The sequence below is a fragment of the Lissotriton vulgaris genome, chromosome 5, assembly GCF_964263255.1.
Source record: "Lissotriton vulgaris chromosome 5, aLisVul1.2, whole genome shotgun sequence".
Classification (NCBI taxonomy): domain Eukaryota; kingdom Metazoa; phylum Chordata; class Amphibia; order Caudata; family Salamandridae; genus Lissotriton; species Lissotriton vulgaris.
Window position 1 is genome coordinate 1,602,688,658 of NC_141693.1, and position 13,930 is coordinate 1,602,702,587.

At 45.7% G+C, this 13,930-nt stretch overlaps 1 protein-coding gene across 1 annotated transcript in view; it reads right to left on the reverse strand.

Moving 5' to 3' along the window:
* REC8 (REC8 meiotic recombination protein) overlaps positions 1-13,930 on the reverse strand; it is a 579,900-nt gene that overhangs the window by 394,930 nt on the left and 171,040 nt on the right. Inside the window, exons 8-9 of the mRNA XM_086920433.1 lie at positions 3,947-4,106; positions 3,775-3,841 (exon numbers count right to left, since the gene is read on the reverse strand). Coding sequence (XP_086776559.1) covers positions 3,775-3,841; positions 3,947-4,106 — 227 coding nt within the window. The remainder of the gene's footprint in view (positions 1-3,774; positions 3,842-3,946; positions 4,107-13,930) is intronic.

Genomic DNA, 13,930 nt, shown 5'->3' on the forward strand with positions numbered 1-13,930 from the left:
TTCACAACCGCGCGCATGCCGATGACGCATGCTTCGAGAATGGCCCCTGGGAATGTAAAACCCTTAACTTTCACTCACTAAGAAGCCACCAGACCAGTTCTTTTCTTGGGAGTTTTTCATTGCGTCTGTATTCTTGTTCTCGGCAGAACGGGGGGTAAGAGGGGGGGGGGGTAGCAGGCCTGCACCTGGTCAGACTTCATGCTCACTAATCCACAAACGAGGTAATTCCACACATAGCTGTCCAATCAAAACACACACATCCAGGGACTGCAGATCCCGAAGGCCACTTCTGCAAGGCCGGACAGGATGTTAAGAGACCTGGAGATGGGACCGCAGAGCAGCTACTCCCCACCACAAGAGACTGCTTATAGAAGAGTACACTGGGAAAACACACTGCCAAGCAAGCCACAGTTCAAGACGCAGGATCTCTACAGCTGATCTGGAGAGGGTTAAACTCAGGGTGACCAGCCTTCCACTTAAGGCCTAAAAACTTCAGAGTAAATGTCTTGCATAGATGAGAGTGAACATATAAAAAGAGACAGAAATAGGGGTGGCGTGAATGCACACTGATTGTGCAAAGGTCTGGAAGGAACTCCCTGCATCCTTTCGACTCACCCCTCAACACAGCCTCCACAGCTTTTCAAAATCAAAAGAACATAACAAGAGGGGGTAGCAGTTGCTCTGAGTGCAAGTGTGCACTGAAGTAGGTACTGTAGTAGAATTTGCCGATACCATGTACTGCACTGTGGCATTTACACAGCACTTCATCCCCGGGCTGTGGAGCACTCCGGTTTATGCTGAGACCGTAAGTGCAAAGGTTTAAGATGGTGTGGGTTCAAGCGTGACCAGTGGCTGTTATGCTGAGTGACGCATTTGAGGTCTGGAAACGGGTACTCTGTGCGAAAGCGCAGATCGGCCCTCTTACATGCAGACATGCCCTCCCTCTTACATGGCTGCGCAGCCAAGATTTAATGTGCTCCAGTTTTCTTGCTGTTTGCAAATTCCTCTTATTCCTGTTGGCACGGAGTAGCACATCTTCGCTGTTTCACCTGGTGCGAGATTTGTTGAAGGATGGAACAGATATGAGAGGGGCTGCTCCATGACATCAGTGGTCGACTTGACAGTAGTTGCTCACTTTTTAGGGCTCGCGCCCTGCATTGCACTGCGCAGCAGTGCTTGCAGCTCGAGCCCTTTAGTAGGTGAAAAACGGGGTTTGTAAGCTGCCCTAGGAATCGCACACGCTTGTGCGTGTTCTTTTCCTTTTGTGGGCAGGTATTGGCCTTTGCGTGCGTCTTTTAATGAAGACTGCACGCAATAGGCCACAGGCGGGCGCATTGCTCCGCCCATGGACTATTCGTGTCTATTACGCTCGATTCGCGTAATAGACACCAATAGGCCATGTGGTCACGTGTGTCGCACGCGTGCGCACCACTCGCACCACTCGCGGGCGTGTTAGCAGCAGAGGTGCTGCAACAGACACTGGCTGACACAGTCACGCTCGCTCTTTAACTTGTGAGCTTTTTCTTCTGAACACGCTCGTTTTTTTTATTTGCCTCCTTGATATCCCTTCTTCAGCTCGAGGCTGATGATTTGGAATCTGTTTAAAGGTGTGTTTTCTTTCTGCCTGACATTCTGTCAAGCGACAACCCCTTCCTCCCCCTCATCCCCCTTCTTCTAAGCCTGGCTATTTTCAGCTATTGAATGAAGGGTGCCTGGGGTTGTCTGGGGGCCTCCTCCATGTATTCTAAGCAAACAGTCACCTCTCCTTTTCGCTGGCATGACTGTACAGGTCCCTCTTCAATGTGGCGAGCGGCTAATCCAGGCAGATGTAACCACTTATCGAAGAGGGAGGGGTCTGTTCACCCAGCGCATATTTTGAATGCCTCTCACAGTTGTTATATTTCATATTTTCCCTTAATCCTTGCAGAGCAAAATCTTTTCTTCCCTTTTCAGACTTGACCTATGTGCCTATTTACAAACATTACCTTTGCAGCAATATATTAACAAGAATTTGCAATGCAATAGGTCTCGCATTATTAAAGTGTGAGCTATTGGTGATGCATTCTTTAGCAATGCTAATAGCTCTAACTTTAATAATGCGAGACCTATTGCATTGCAAATGCTTGTTGTAAATTGGTCTTAAGCTTCTTCTTTACTGTGTGTCTCATTAATTTGCTCTGTGTGTACAACCTCAACCTGGCCAGCAATCAGTACTCCCAGCTAAAAAATAGATTCCTTTTCAACAGCCCTGACTTCAAAAGAAAATATGCGACCTGCATGTTAATGCAGCAGAGCACACAGATAGTGGGGAGATTTTCAACATCTCCCCCGAACAACATGCATCTTTTGTCTCTAAATGTCTGCTCCATTCCTCAGGAAAAGTGCCTTTGTTCCCAGCCAAATAGATCTGGATTAAAATGCAATCCCACACCATTAGTTGGTGATTTCATATTTATTTCCACTAAGGTGTGCAATAATGTGTAGTGTTGGAGCGTCCGACACACAAATCTTACACAAAAACCTAGTGCATAGGAAATTTGTAATAAAAAGAGTTTTTTTTACAGTATGTCAGCAAACATTATGTCCACCAACGAGCACAAGCACAGAAAACACCCTGCCACATTATCAAAGGAGAAGTTTAGACAATAACAAATACATGGATTACATTCCAACGATGCTGTTTCAATATACAAATGGTGCATATTGAGTCTGTGTGCAAAAGGGAAATTATTAATTCTGTATATTTTATTTGACTAAGCAAGAGGTTTTAAAAATACGGGTAAAACAGAAGGTTTAAAGAATGATATACAGGTGGCATGGTGTTAAATCCAAGGTCTGAACAGTCACAATATTTATAATAGTTATTAAGAGTCCTATGGTGCATGTTTATTCTTGGGAGAGCCGTAAGCAGAACACAAAGGGGTCATACTACCAAGGATAACTGAGTACCATATATAGAAAAGACTTGCAGACAATATTCTCTTTTCTATTTTTCTTTTGGTTTTACGAGGCTTCACGGGCGGTGATTCGATACAAGCAGTCACTCGATAATTTAGATTTAAGAGCCCACCAGTCACCTCTAATGAGTGGACATTTTGACCAGACAAAACTGAGTCTGAGGCATCAAACCCTGCCCAGCCCGAGCCCATGACAGCTCAATAACTGTTTGTTTGAAACTTAGGCTGCACAAACAGGGCTAAGGAACTTGGTGGGCTAAATCCATTTCAGCCCAATGGGCATTGCACCCCTGGCAGCTGCACATTACAAAGCAGGGGTCATTAGTGTGTCTGCTTTTCACACTTAATAATAAAATCACAGCTTTCTGGAAGTTGTCTGTAAGTGGGCCCACCTATGTTACATTTGTATAATAGTACGATCAGGTCACAAGGGAACAAGATCCCTTCCATTTTTGATGCTTTCCAGCAGTTTTAAGATCTGTTTCTTGTTGCTCAAATGGGTGTAATTTCTAATATGTATATGTTTCAATGGTCATTATTTCTTGACTTTGCTCGTGAGAATGTGTCACTCATAGTCATTGAATGTCACTCATATTTACATTGAAATTATGGAAATGTCACTTCCCCCTCAATCTGAAACCTTGGCAGCTATGCTTATTACAGTGCATCCATGGCTCCCACAAATCTTCGGACAGTGTTTCTGATCATAATAATTCCCAGTGCTGTGATACAAGTATTGATTGTTCCCACCATAACGACCGTAAAACTCCCCATTACTTGAGATGAACGAATGACCTTCACAGATGCCCAGCCTTACCGTAAAATGGGTGAGACCGGCGCCATGCTGACTTCCGGTTCCGGGGCACGCCCCTTCTCCACAGACTCTGAAAAGGGAGTATGAGGCATTGAGTGGACAGTCAGCAGGCACTCACACTAGTGTTCTGTGCTCTTGTGCTCAAGTTGCACAAGCACTGATGGCTAACACTAACCAGACACACTTGGTTTTTTGCGAGGCACCGCTCGCTTGTCACGGGGTTGGACGGACTCCTTGTGGGGCTGGGTGGGCTCCTCTGGAGGCTGAGCGGGTATTTCTTCCGCCATAAGAAACTCCAGCTCCTGTGCAGTGATTTCCTGCAGATCTCTGTCAAACTGAAACAGGGAAAACGTAGATGAGACGCATGACGGGCAACACTCCGGGCAGTTGGCAATAACATTTTTCTATCAAGCTCATTATTACCAGAAAATACATCCAACAGGCCTGCAGATATATTTATGAAATAAACTAACACAGCTAGAGAGCCATTCGAAACAACACACATGTGTAGTTATTACCAGGGAGCAATTAACACACTAACTTCACCAGGAACGTGATCGTAATTATAGTTCTTCAGCAAGGAAACCTACCTAGCAGATTCATACCTCCAGGCCGATTCCTGGCTAGCAGGCAAGAACATCAAATTATTTAAGTTGTTTTTACATAACCTCTTTCTTCCTACATTGTACATTTGCAAATAATTAAGTTTTGAAATGAAGAAATTACACATCAGTATAGTAGCACACAATAAAAGACTGTCTGCTCCATTAAAACCCTTTTCCTCAGTGAATGGAGCTTACTTGTGGGTAGAGTGAGCTACCTGTTATGATGTGTAAGTGCCTCAGAGTTCCGTAACGCGCTCGGGAGCGCAGGTTCCATGATCTGTCAGTTAATCCACAGCTGGCAGCACCACCACCCGGCCGACTCCAATGACGATGAGAGACCAATGTAGTAACGTTGAGATACAACTTTTATACTCATCCTCAGAAAGCAGAGGAGTCCATCGATGACTTTGCTTCCTGTCTAAGCGAGTTGTCAATGAAGTGCCAGTTCAGTCAAATGAATGATGAGTTAATCAGAGACTAACTCATAGTACAATGTTGCAGCAAGAAGATACAAGAACGGTTATGGGCGGCAAAGAACCCATCTCTGAAGGGTGCCATCCAAATTGCAAAAATTGTAGAGGAGTCAGATTACTGTATGCGTGAAATGGGAAAGAGAGATGAGTCCGAAGGAGGAGGTGGTTTTCCCATTTCTACGGTCGACAAGGATCAAGAGAGCATGGGGGTACTGAACAGAGCAATGACATGCGAAAAATATTCTAAAAGGAAAACTTTCTCTCCTAAATTAAATCAAAAGTCTTGTTCTGGATGTGGGAGTATGTATCATCTTGAAGACTTGAAATCTTGCCATGCTGCCAACAAAGATTGCGTAGTGTGGCAAGGGTGGGCATTATGCAAGGGTGTGCAAAGGGAAAGTGAGCGTAGCAATTACAGAAATGGATGCAGGGCTTTTAAGGGGTAGTGTGGTCCATGTTCTGGTTGCTGAGCCTCAGAATGGGCTGAAGGAAGAAAATGTCGTCCCGTTACCTCTTTTGGATTAATAGGAAAAGAGGTGGCATGAATGGTAGATTCTGGATCCATGTTTCCCATCATTCCCAAAGCAATTTTTCAGGTCAAGTGGCCTGGAGTGACGCTTCTACCCAAAGACATAAATCCAGTGGGGTACCAGGGATAAACCATCGACTTGTTAGCTTGTTTTTCAGCGCTCATACAATTTCAGAACCGGGATGTCTGGGATAAAGTGTATGTAGCGGAGTGGTCCTCCCATCTTAGGATGGGTGCACCAATTTAATTTACATATCATCAATTCCAGGGCACCCAATCCTTTATGGTGGTGGGAGGACGGCTTTAGGGAAGAATTGGGAGTACTGAAAGGATATGCCCATGAGATAAAACAAAAGGAAGGAGCTGTGCCTGCAAAGCACAAAGTGAGGAGAGTCCCATTAGTAATCAGAGATAAAGTGTAAGCAATGATGGATGAGATGTTGCAGGAGGGGGTGATAGATAGAGCCAGTAGAAGCAGCTAGTTGGGTGTCTCCTGTGGTCATACCGGAGAAGGCAGATGGACGATTACGTTTTTGTGTAGACCTCAGGAGCTTGAATCAGGAGATTGTGACTGACAATTTTACCCTTCTCAATATTAATGAGATGTTTGTGTTGCTCAATGGAGGAAACATGTTCTCACAGCTTGACCTTAAGAGCGCTTACCATCAGATCCTTCTGCACAAAAATTCCAAAGACCGTACCTTGTTCATTATGATGGAGGTGACATTTCATTTTACAAGGATGCCTTTTGGACATTCGGCCGCTGCCAGTGAATTTCAGCGGATGATGTTTACTGTTTTCAGAGGCATCAAGAATGTCATCTATTTCTAAGATGACATACTGGTGTATGATAAGACGCAGGAGGAGCATAATTGTCCTTTCCAACAAGTCCCTAGAAGGTTGGTGTAAGCTGGTCCTACTTTTCAGGAGAGACACAATTTGTTTCATGGTTCATGAAACTGAGTATTTAGGCCATACCATCACAGGGGGTGGAGTCTTGACTAAGCAAGACTTACTTAGAGCTATCCAGGAGGTTTCAGTTTCCGTAGACAAGGAAGCATTACGGTCTTTCATGGGATTAATAGAATACTACAGCAAACTTGTGGACAAGTTCGCTGTGAAGACGGAAGGATCGAGAATTCTTTTGAGGAAGGGATGCAAGTTTGTATGGGGCAAGGAACAGCAAGATGCGTTTGAGAAGATCAGGGGAGAGATTTGTATTGCAGGAATCTTTGTACCTTTCGATACCATTGCTAAGACTTTATAATGGTGGATGCCAGTGCCACCGGCATTGGAGCCGTGTTACCCTAAGTACATAGGCTCTACTGTCACTGGATCTTTGAACGTTTCCCAATTTGAGTGTATGAAGGGAAGGAAGCCTGGAATTAAATTGCTTCCTGCTTGGTTGATACTGAGAGGTGATGATGTATTTCAAGAATAATGCTGAATGTACGGGGTGCGACAAAATAAAGTTGGGAGATTGGGTGAAAGTCAAAAGTGGCTGGGTAGGAGCTGGGCTGTCGAAATTCGTGGATCCTTTAAGGTCAAAGCAATCTATGACTTGCACGTCGTGCTTGAAAATGGTGACAGATGGAACAAGAGGAGGGTGGCTCTTTAACAGGAAGGTGGTGGGGTGCCATCCTCACCTGTCTCCGGTGGAAACATTAGTGGGAACATGATGATTAATGACAATGAGTTGTTAGTAAAAGATGCTGAAGACGTACAAGAGTTGGAGAAGGTGGGGAGTGTGTGAACTTCAGGGACAGGACCCCACGAGTTCGCAAACCTCCCTGTTACCTGAGCGGTTAGGTGGTGAAGTAATGTTTTTGATTTGCCCTTGTGAACTCTGTGTTATCCCTTGTTACCTTTCCTGAGTGGAATATGTCATTTTATATGTTTTCAAAAACTGTTAAGTTTTCTTTCTTTGGTTTTGGTATAAGTGTATTGTATTTTATTAATGACTTTTGGTACATTTCCTTTCTGCATGTTGTCACTGAAGGTTTCTTGCTTAGGTCAATCTCATTGTTGCATTGGTTATGTAAAGGGGGAAGATGTGTTTTGATGTGTATGTGCCTCAGTGTTCCGTAGAGCGCTCAGGAGCATGGGTTATATGATCTGTCAGTTGCTCCACAGTTGGCAGGAAGGAAGCCACGCACCTGGCAGGCTCCAATAAAGTTGTTAACAACAACGAATCCGGTGTAAGGCCTTTTCATCACTACACCGCCCTAGGCAGCTAATAGTTTTTTTTAAAAGTCTGATCTGCAACTAATCCTTCAATGTTGGGAGGGAAGTGGGTTAGTATGAATCCGGGGATGATTTCCCGCTGGTGAACCACAGTTATAGGTCCCCTGAAGATCCTTGACAAGTGGCACTTCTTTGACTGCTAGGTTCCAGCATAATTACGAAAGTGGCACTAGTGATTAATGCTAGTCTCACATCCAGAAAGTTTCAAATCCTTAGGTCGGAGAGCTCTTGGAGCTCTGGTAAAAGAATAACTCCAAAGCTGTTGACCCCAATAGCAACGGCCCACTACCCTTCCGTTTGCATTGTGCAACCTGCAGGAGAAGTCTATCACCAAGAAACTCTTTTACATTGGAGAACTTAACAGCTTGGCAACAGGATCTGAGCCTTGTTCACTGAACTGAGTCAGCACTGATCACTGCCCACTTGCGCATCTCCCACTAATTCAATATTATAGACCATGGGATACAGATTCAACCCTTTGCTGGAATTGGAATCAATGCAACAACACTAAAATGTCTCGAGTCATTTCTGGTAAGGTCATTTGAATTTATTGTGCTCACTCTACAGATCAGACAACGCGGTCATGTAGTCCTACAAACATCTTACTTGTCACCTATACTGTCCAGGCTCTTTCTTATATGCAGGGTGCAGGTATATGCTGCTTTTCACTCCATTTTCTCCCAAACCACAGGTTGCCCAACTTTATAATTACAGTATTAACTGACTATCCCTCCAAAATATTTCAGAAACAGTTTCCACCAATTCCAGTGTCCTGAGGAAATCCCTAAATAAGAAGAGCAAGAAAATAGACACCTGAACAAAAAGGAAAAATATGGATATTTGAACCAGTTTTCAGAAAAAGTCCCAACTGACACCAGATCATTACATGCTGCCTTTTACAGGTATCTGTCCCCCTTCCCTTTTAGTGATTCTAATGGTGTGCTACAGTTAAAAGACTATTTAGAAAAATATATTAAACTGTAGTTGCTTGTAAGGAACATGCTGAATTTGTCCAGAAATCTATAAAAGCATTCACCACATATGAAGATTATTCGGTATCGTCAAGGCTAAGAAAACTTTAGAGAATACTTCTTTATTTGGCACCTATTTGTGCTATTTTTGAGGAGATCTGCCAATCTTATCTGCTTTCGAGATCTGAAATCTGTGGAGATCGGCTACAGTGATAAAGATATTCCTAGCTAGCAGCCAGTGCTAGCCTGTTTATGTCTAGGCTGCCTTGGAAAGAATTTTTAAACTTTTTTCTCCTTGTCTGACACAGTCAAACCGTCTTGTCTGAAGTAGTACGGTAGTGCTTTGGATGCTGGCAGGAAGGATTTTAGTGCAAAATCACTCAACTCCAACATATTGCTATGACTGCTGTTCCTTAATTAGTCTTCCAAGGTCACCCTTAAGCGGTCACAACTCATCATGTAATAATTTATCAGAACAATTTGTTACTTGAGGGTAGGTTGACACAACAACATCTTACTCTTTTGAGACTTTCAAGAAAAAGGATAGCAGACTTATTTATTAGAATATTGTCAACCAAGCCTTCAGTCTCCCTACACTACTGATCTGTCTTGTATTCCTGTAGAGGTCTTACATGTAATCCTGGGGTTAGGCTATACTATTTTAATGAACTGTACATGCGAATAGTGTAGGAAACTGGCTCTCTATATACTACAGAGGTAGGCAGAGGTTAAAGTTAGATAGAACCTTACTCTCTCTTTGTGGTAGAGTGGTCGAGCAGTAAGGCAGTATCAGAGGACTGTGTTAGGCATTTGATGTACACACTCAGTCAGGGATGAATTCACACACTCCTGAACTAAACTCTAGGACAATTGTTTTTGTATACAAAATATACTGTTGTTTTATTTGAGAACCAAGCAAGCCTGGCACAAGTAAGCATTAAATACTTTGCAGTAATACGTTGCTGATTGTAGAACAGTTTGAAAATGCAACTGGAATTGTACTTTGTTTGATTTACAGGGGAGGCAGTAGGTTGCAATACATAGCAAATACAGTACATTGAAATTAAAAGGCTTTTTCAGTAAATTACAGGTAAATTAATTTGTACGTTACTTTTCTAACTCAGTGCTGAATACCTAGATTCAGCACTGGGACATTTCCTGCAAACAGGTAAGTAAATATGTTTTGGTTATTTGTGCAATTTTTAAAGAATATTTTTAGATTTCAAAGCTCCACACTTGAAAACTTTTTGGAAGAAAATTTGTAAATATTGAACCTATGGAGGAAAAACAGGTTATCGGTTCACAGGTAAGTTATCAACTGTGGGAGTTAAGGTTCTGGGGTTAGACTCACGGGTCCCACAGGGTCAGTGATGCACTCTTGTTACACCCTCAGCGGCACTAGGGCGGCCGTGTGTAGTGTGTAGTGTGTTGAGGCCTAATGTTATCCAAAGGGGGATGGGGGCCTCTGGTTGGTAGCTGCTGACAAGAGGCCACTGGGTTGTGGGAGCAGAGTTCTTAGAGTTTAGGTCAGGGCAAATGGGGAAACAAAGTAGCACAAAAGGTGCACACTCAGCGGCACTGGGGCGGCCGAGTACAGAGTGCTTTTTCGACTTCATGCACTCGGTTGTTTTCTATGAAGAACCTCCGGTTTGGTAAAAGCACTGCAGGCAGGGAGACGAAGGACTTCTGGATGTGTCCACCACTTGGAGAGGTATGTTGGAAAGGTAGGGGTTGGTTAGGCACCATAGGTTTGGACACACAATGCCGTGGGGCGTCGGGTGCAGGGGTGCCTTTTGGGGTCGGATCTTCTTACCGGCTCTTGGTCGCGGTTAGGGGGTCTTCTGGATTTAGACTGAAGGCGTCAGCTGGAGGCTTGGGGCAGGTCAGGGGTCGCCGGATCTCGCGGTCAGGATGGCCCGCGAGACCTCCTCGTGGTGTTTTTCCACTCAGGCCGGGTATGGCGGGTGCAGAGAGGGCTGGATCTGCGGTCTCCAGCTGCTGCCAGAGGTTACAGTTGAACAAAGCCGGTGTCCACAGGAGAAGCAGTCTTTGGAAGTGAAGGTAGGCAGGTCCTCCGGGGTTTTTGAGGTTGCTGGCTGCAGGACACGCCAGGATTTCGCAGGAGCAGGTTCGAGGAGAGACAGGCCTGTAGGGCTAGGGCCAAGTCAGTGGGCGTCTTTCTCTTGTTAGCTGGCAGCATGGCAGTTTGGTCCTTCTTCTTCTTCTTCTTTGCTGGATCTGAGGAAGCAAAGTTCAGGGTGCCCCCTAAATACTAGATTTAGGGGGTTACAGCTATGTAAAGGGCAGAGACAAATGGGCTCCTTCCCTGGGGTGGGTAAGCCCCCCTATTGTGCCACCCTCCAGTGGGAGGGGGCAGGAACCTGTCCCTGGTTGGCTCGGTACCCCCATCCTCAAGATGGCGGAGACTCAGAGTTGTGCTTCACCTCGCTTTCCCCACCTGAGGGGTGGAGTTGGCAGAGGTGGGCACACTTCTTTCCCTCACCTGTTTTTCCCCGCTGGTTGTCCTGCTCAAAGTGGGGGGTAGAACCAGTGGGGACCAGTTGCTGAAAGCCGCAAATGGTCTGGAGAGGCACACAAAGGCGACTTGCCTTTGAAGCTTCCCCTTCGTGAACCCTGCCTATCCTGGGGGAGAAGGCTTGGCACCTCGTTCCCGGATGTGCATTGTTTCAGGCCCCCGAGAGCAGCAGGCTCTCGACGCAGGGGCCCAGAAACATGTCTGTTGGTGGAAGCCTAAGCAGCAACTCAGTCAGGTCACTAGGAGTTGGTCGTGTTTCATGGAGCATCTCTAAGATGCCCTCTGTTATGCATTTTACATTAAATCCCACACTGGCATCAGTGTGGGTTAAATGTGCTGAGAAGTTTGATACCAAACTTCCCAGTCTTCAGTGTAGCCATTATGGTGTTGTGGAGTTCGTAATAACAAACTCCCAGCACCATATACTCTTAATGGCAGCACTGCCCAAGAATGGACTTGGACGCTGTAGGGGTACAGGGCTCAGGCACCTGTCCCCTCACCACTGGTGTAGTGCGCCCTGCCAGATGGGTGACTGATCTATGCCAGGGCAGTGGTTTGTGGGCTTGGCACAAAGAGATGTGTGCCATGTCGACTCTTCACTTTGTTCTGCACCAAGACACGCAGCCTGCCAAGGCAGTGTGTGTGTGTCACTGTACAGGACCTCTAAGGGTGGCACAATAAGTGCTGCAGCCCTTAGAGGCCTTCTCTGGTCACAGTATCCTGGGTACCTGTGGTACCATTTAACATGGGCTGACATGTGGCCAGAAATGCCAATTGGGTTAAGGCTTCAATGTAATTTTAGGGAAGAAACATAGGCCCTGGGTACCCGATTATCAGGAGTCCAGGGCACACTCAGTCAAAGAACATCAGCAATTCAGAAAAAATGGGGGCATGCCATGCAAGAAAGAGGGCACTTTCTCCCCCTTCCCCTCCCCCCAAATGAAAGATGATGAGACTAACCTTTCCCTAGAGTCTTTATTGTCGAAGTGGAAGAACCTGGAAAGTCCATCTGCATTGGCATGGGCACTTCAAAGTCCATTCCCTGTATGGAGATGGACCACCTCAACAGTTTAGGATTTTCTCCTTTCATTTGCATTAGCCATCTGAGAGGTCTGTAATCAGATTGAACTGGGAAGTGAGTACCAAACAAGTATGGTCTCAACTTCTTCAGGGACCAAACCACAGCAAAGGCCTTCCTCTCAATGGCACACCAATGCTGCTCCCTGGGGAGAAGCCTTCTGCTTATAAAAGCAACAGGTTGGTCTTGGCCTTCATCATTGGTCTGGGATAGGACAGCTCCTATCCCTAGCTCAGAGGTATCAGTCTGAACTATGAACTGCTTGGCATAATCTGGAGTCTTAAGAATTGATGCTGATCACATTGCTCCTTTCGGGGTGTCAAAAGCCTTTTGGCAACTAACTGTCCAGTTAAACGTTTTGAGCATTTTCTTGGAGGCGAGTTCTGTGAGGGGAGTCACAATGGACCCATATCCCTTCACAAACCTCCTGTAGTATCCAGTCAAGCCAAGGAGTGCCCTGACTTGAGTCTGGGTGGTTGGAGCGGCCCAGTTCAGGGTAGCCTGGATCCTGAGCTGTAATGGCTGTACCTGGCCTCCACAAACAAGGTGGCCTAAGTACACCACAGTTCCCTGCCCTATCTGGCATTTGGATGCCTTGATAATTAGTCCAGCAGTTTGTAGGGCCTTTAAAACTTTCCCAAGGTGGATCAAGTGATCCTGCCAGAGGGAACTAAAAATAGCAATATCATCAAGGTAAGTTGCATTAAAGGACTCCAACCCAGCAAGCACTTGATTCACCAACCTCTGGAAGGTGGCAGGGGCATTCTTTAAACCAAAGGTCATAACAGTGAACTGATAGTGGCCATCATGTATGGAGAAAGCTGTTTTCTCTTTTTCTGGGGCCATGCCAATCTGCCAGTACCCTGCAGTTAAGTCAAAGGTACTTAGAAATGTGGCTGCCCCCAATTCGTCTATCAACTTATCTGCTCTTGGGATAGGGTGAGCATCTGTCTTTGTGACAGAGCTGATCCCTCTATAGTCCACACAGAACCTCATTTCTCTCTTTCCACCCTTTGGATGAGGTTTGGGGACAAGAACCACTGGGCTCGCCCAGGGGCCCTTGGAGGGTTCAATAAGCCCTAACTCCAGCATCTTTTTGACTTCAGCTCTGATGCTTTCCTTGACTTGGTCTGGCTGTCGATAGATTTTGTTTTTGACAGGTGCACTGTCACCAGTGTCCACATCATGGGTACACCAGTTTATGAGACCAGGGGACAAGGAAAAGAGCTTAACCCCTTCGATGCTTGTGACGGAACGGTTCCGTCACGAGCGCCGGTTGGGCTGTGCTTATGACGGAACCGTTCAGTCACGGCCACGCCCGTTATTTAGAACCTTCAGCACAGCGCGAAAATTCGCGCCGCGCTGAAGGTGTTCATATACTGTTGCAAGACTTGCTTGCAATCAGTCTGCTGTTGGGCCGAGAGGATGTCTGAAAAGACAACTCCATCTACTGACCCATCTTTTGGGCTGTAGGAGAGGAGGTCAGGGAGAGGTTCACTTTCTGCTTCCTGTTCCTCATCAGTCACCATCAGCATGGTGATGTCAGCCCTGTCATTGTAGAGCTTTAGGCGGTAGACATGGATAACCCTTTTGGGGGTCCTGCTTGTGCCCAGGTCAACCAAGTAGGTGACCTCACTCTTTTTCTCTAAGATAGGGTAAGGGCCACTCCATCTGTCCTGTCCTGGCTCCAAAACCCACACCTATTGCCCAGGTTGAAATTCAA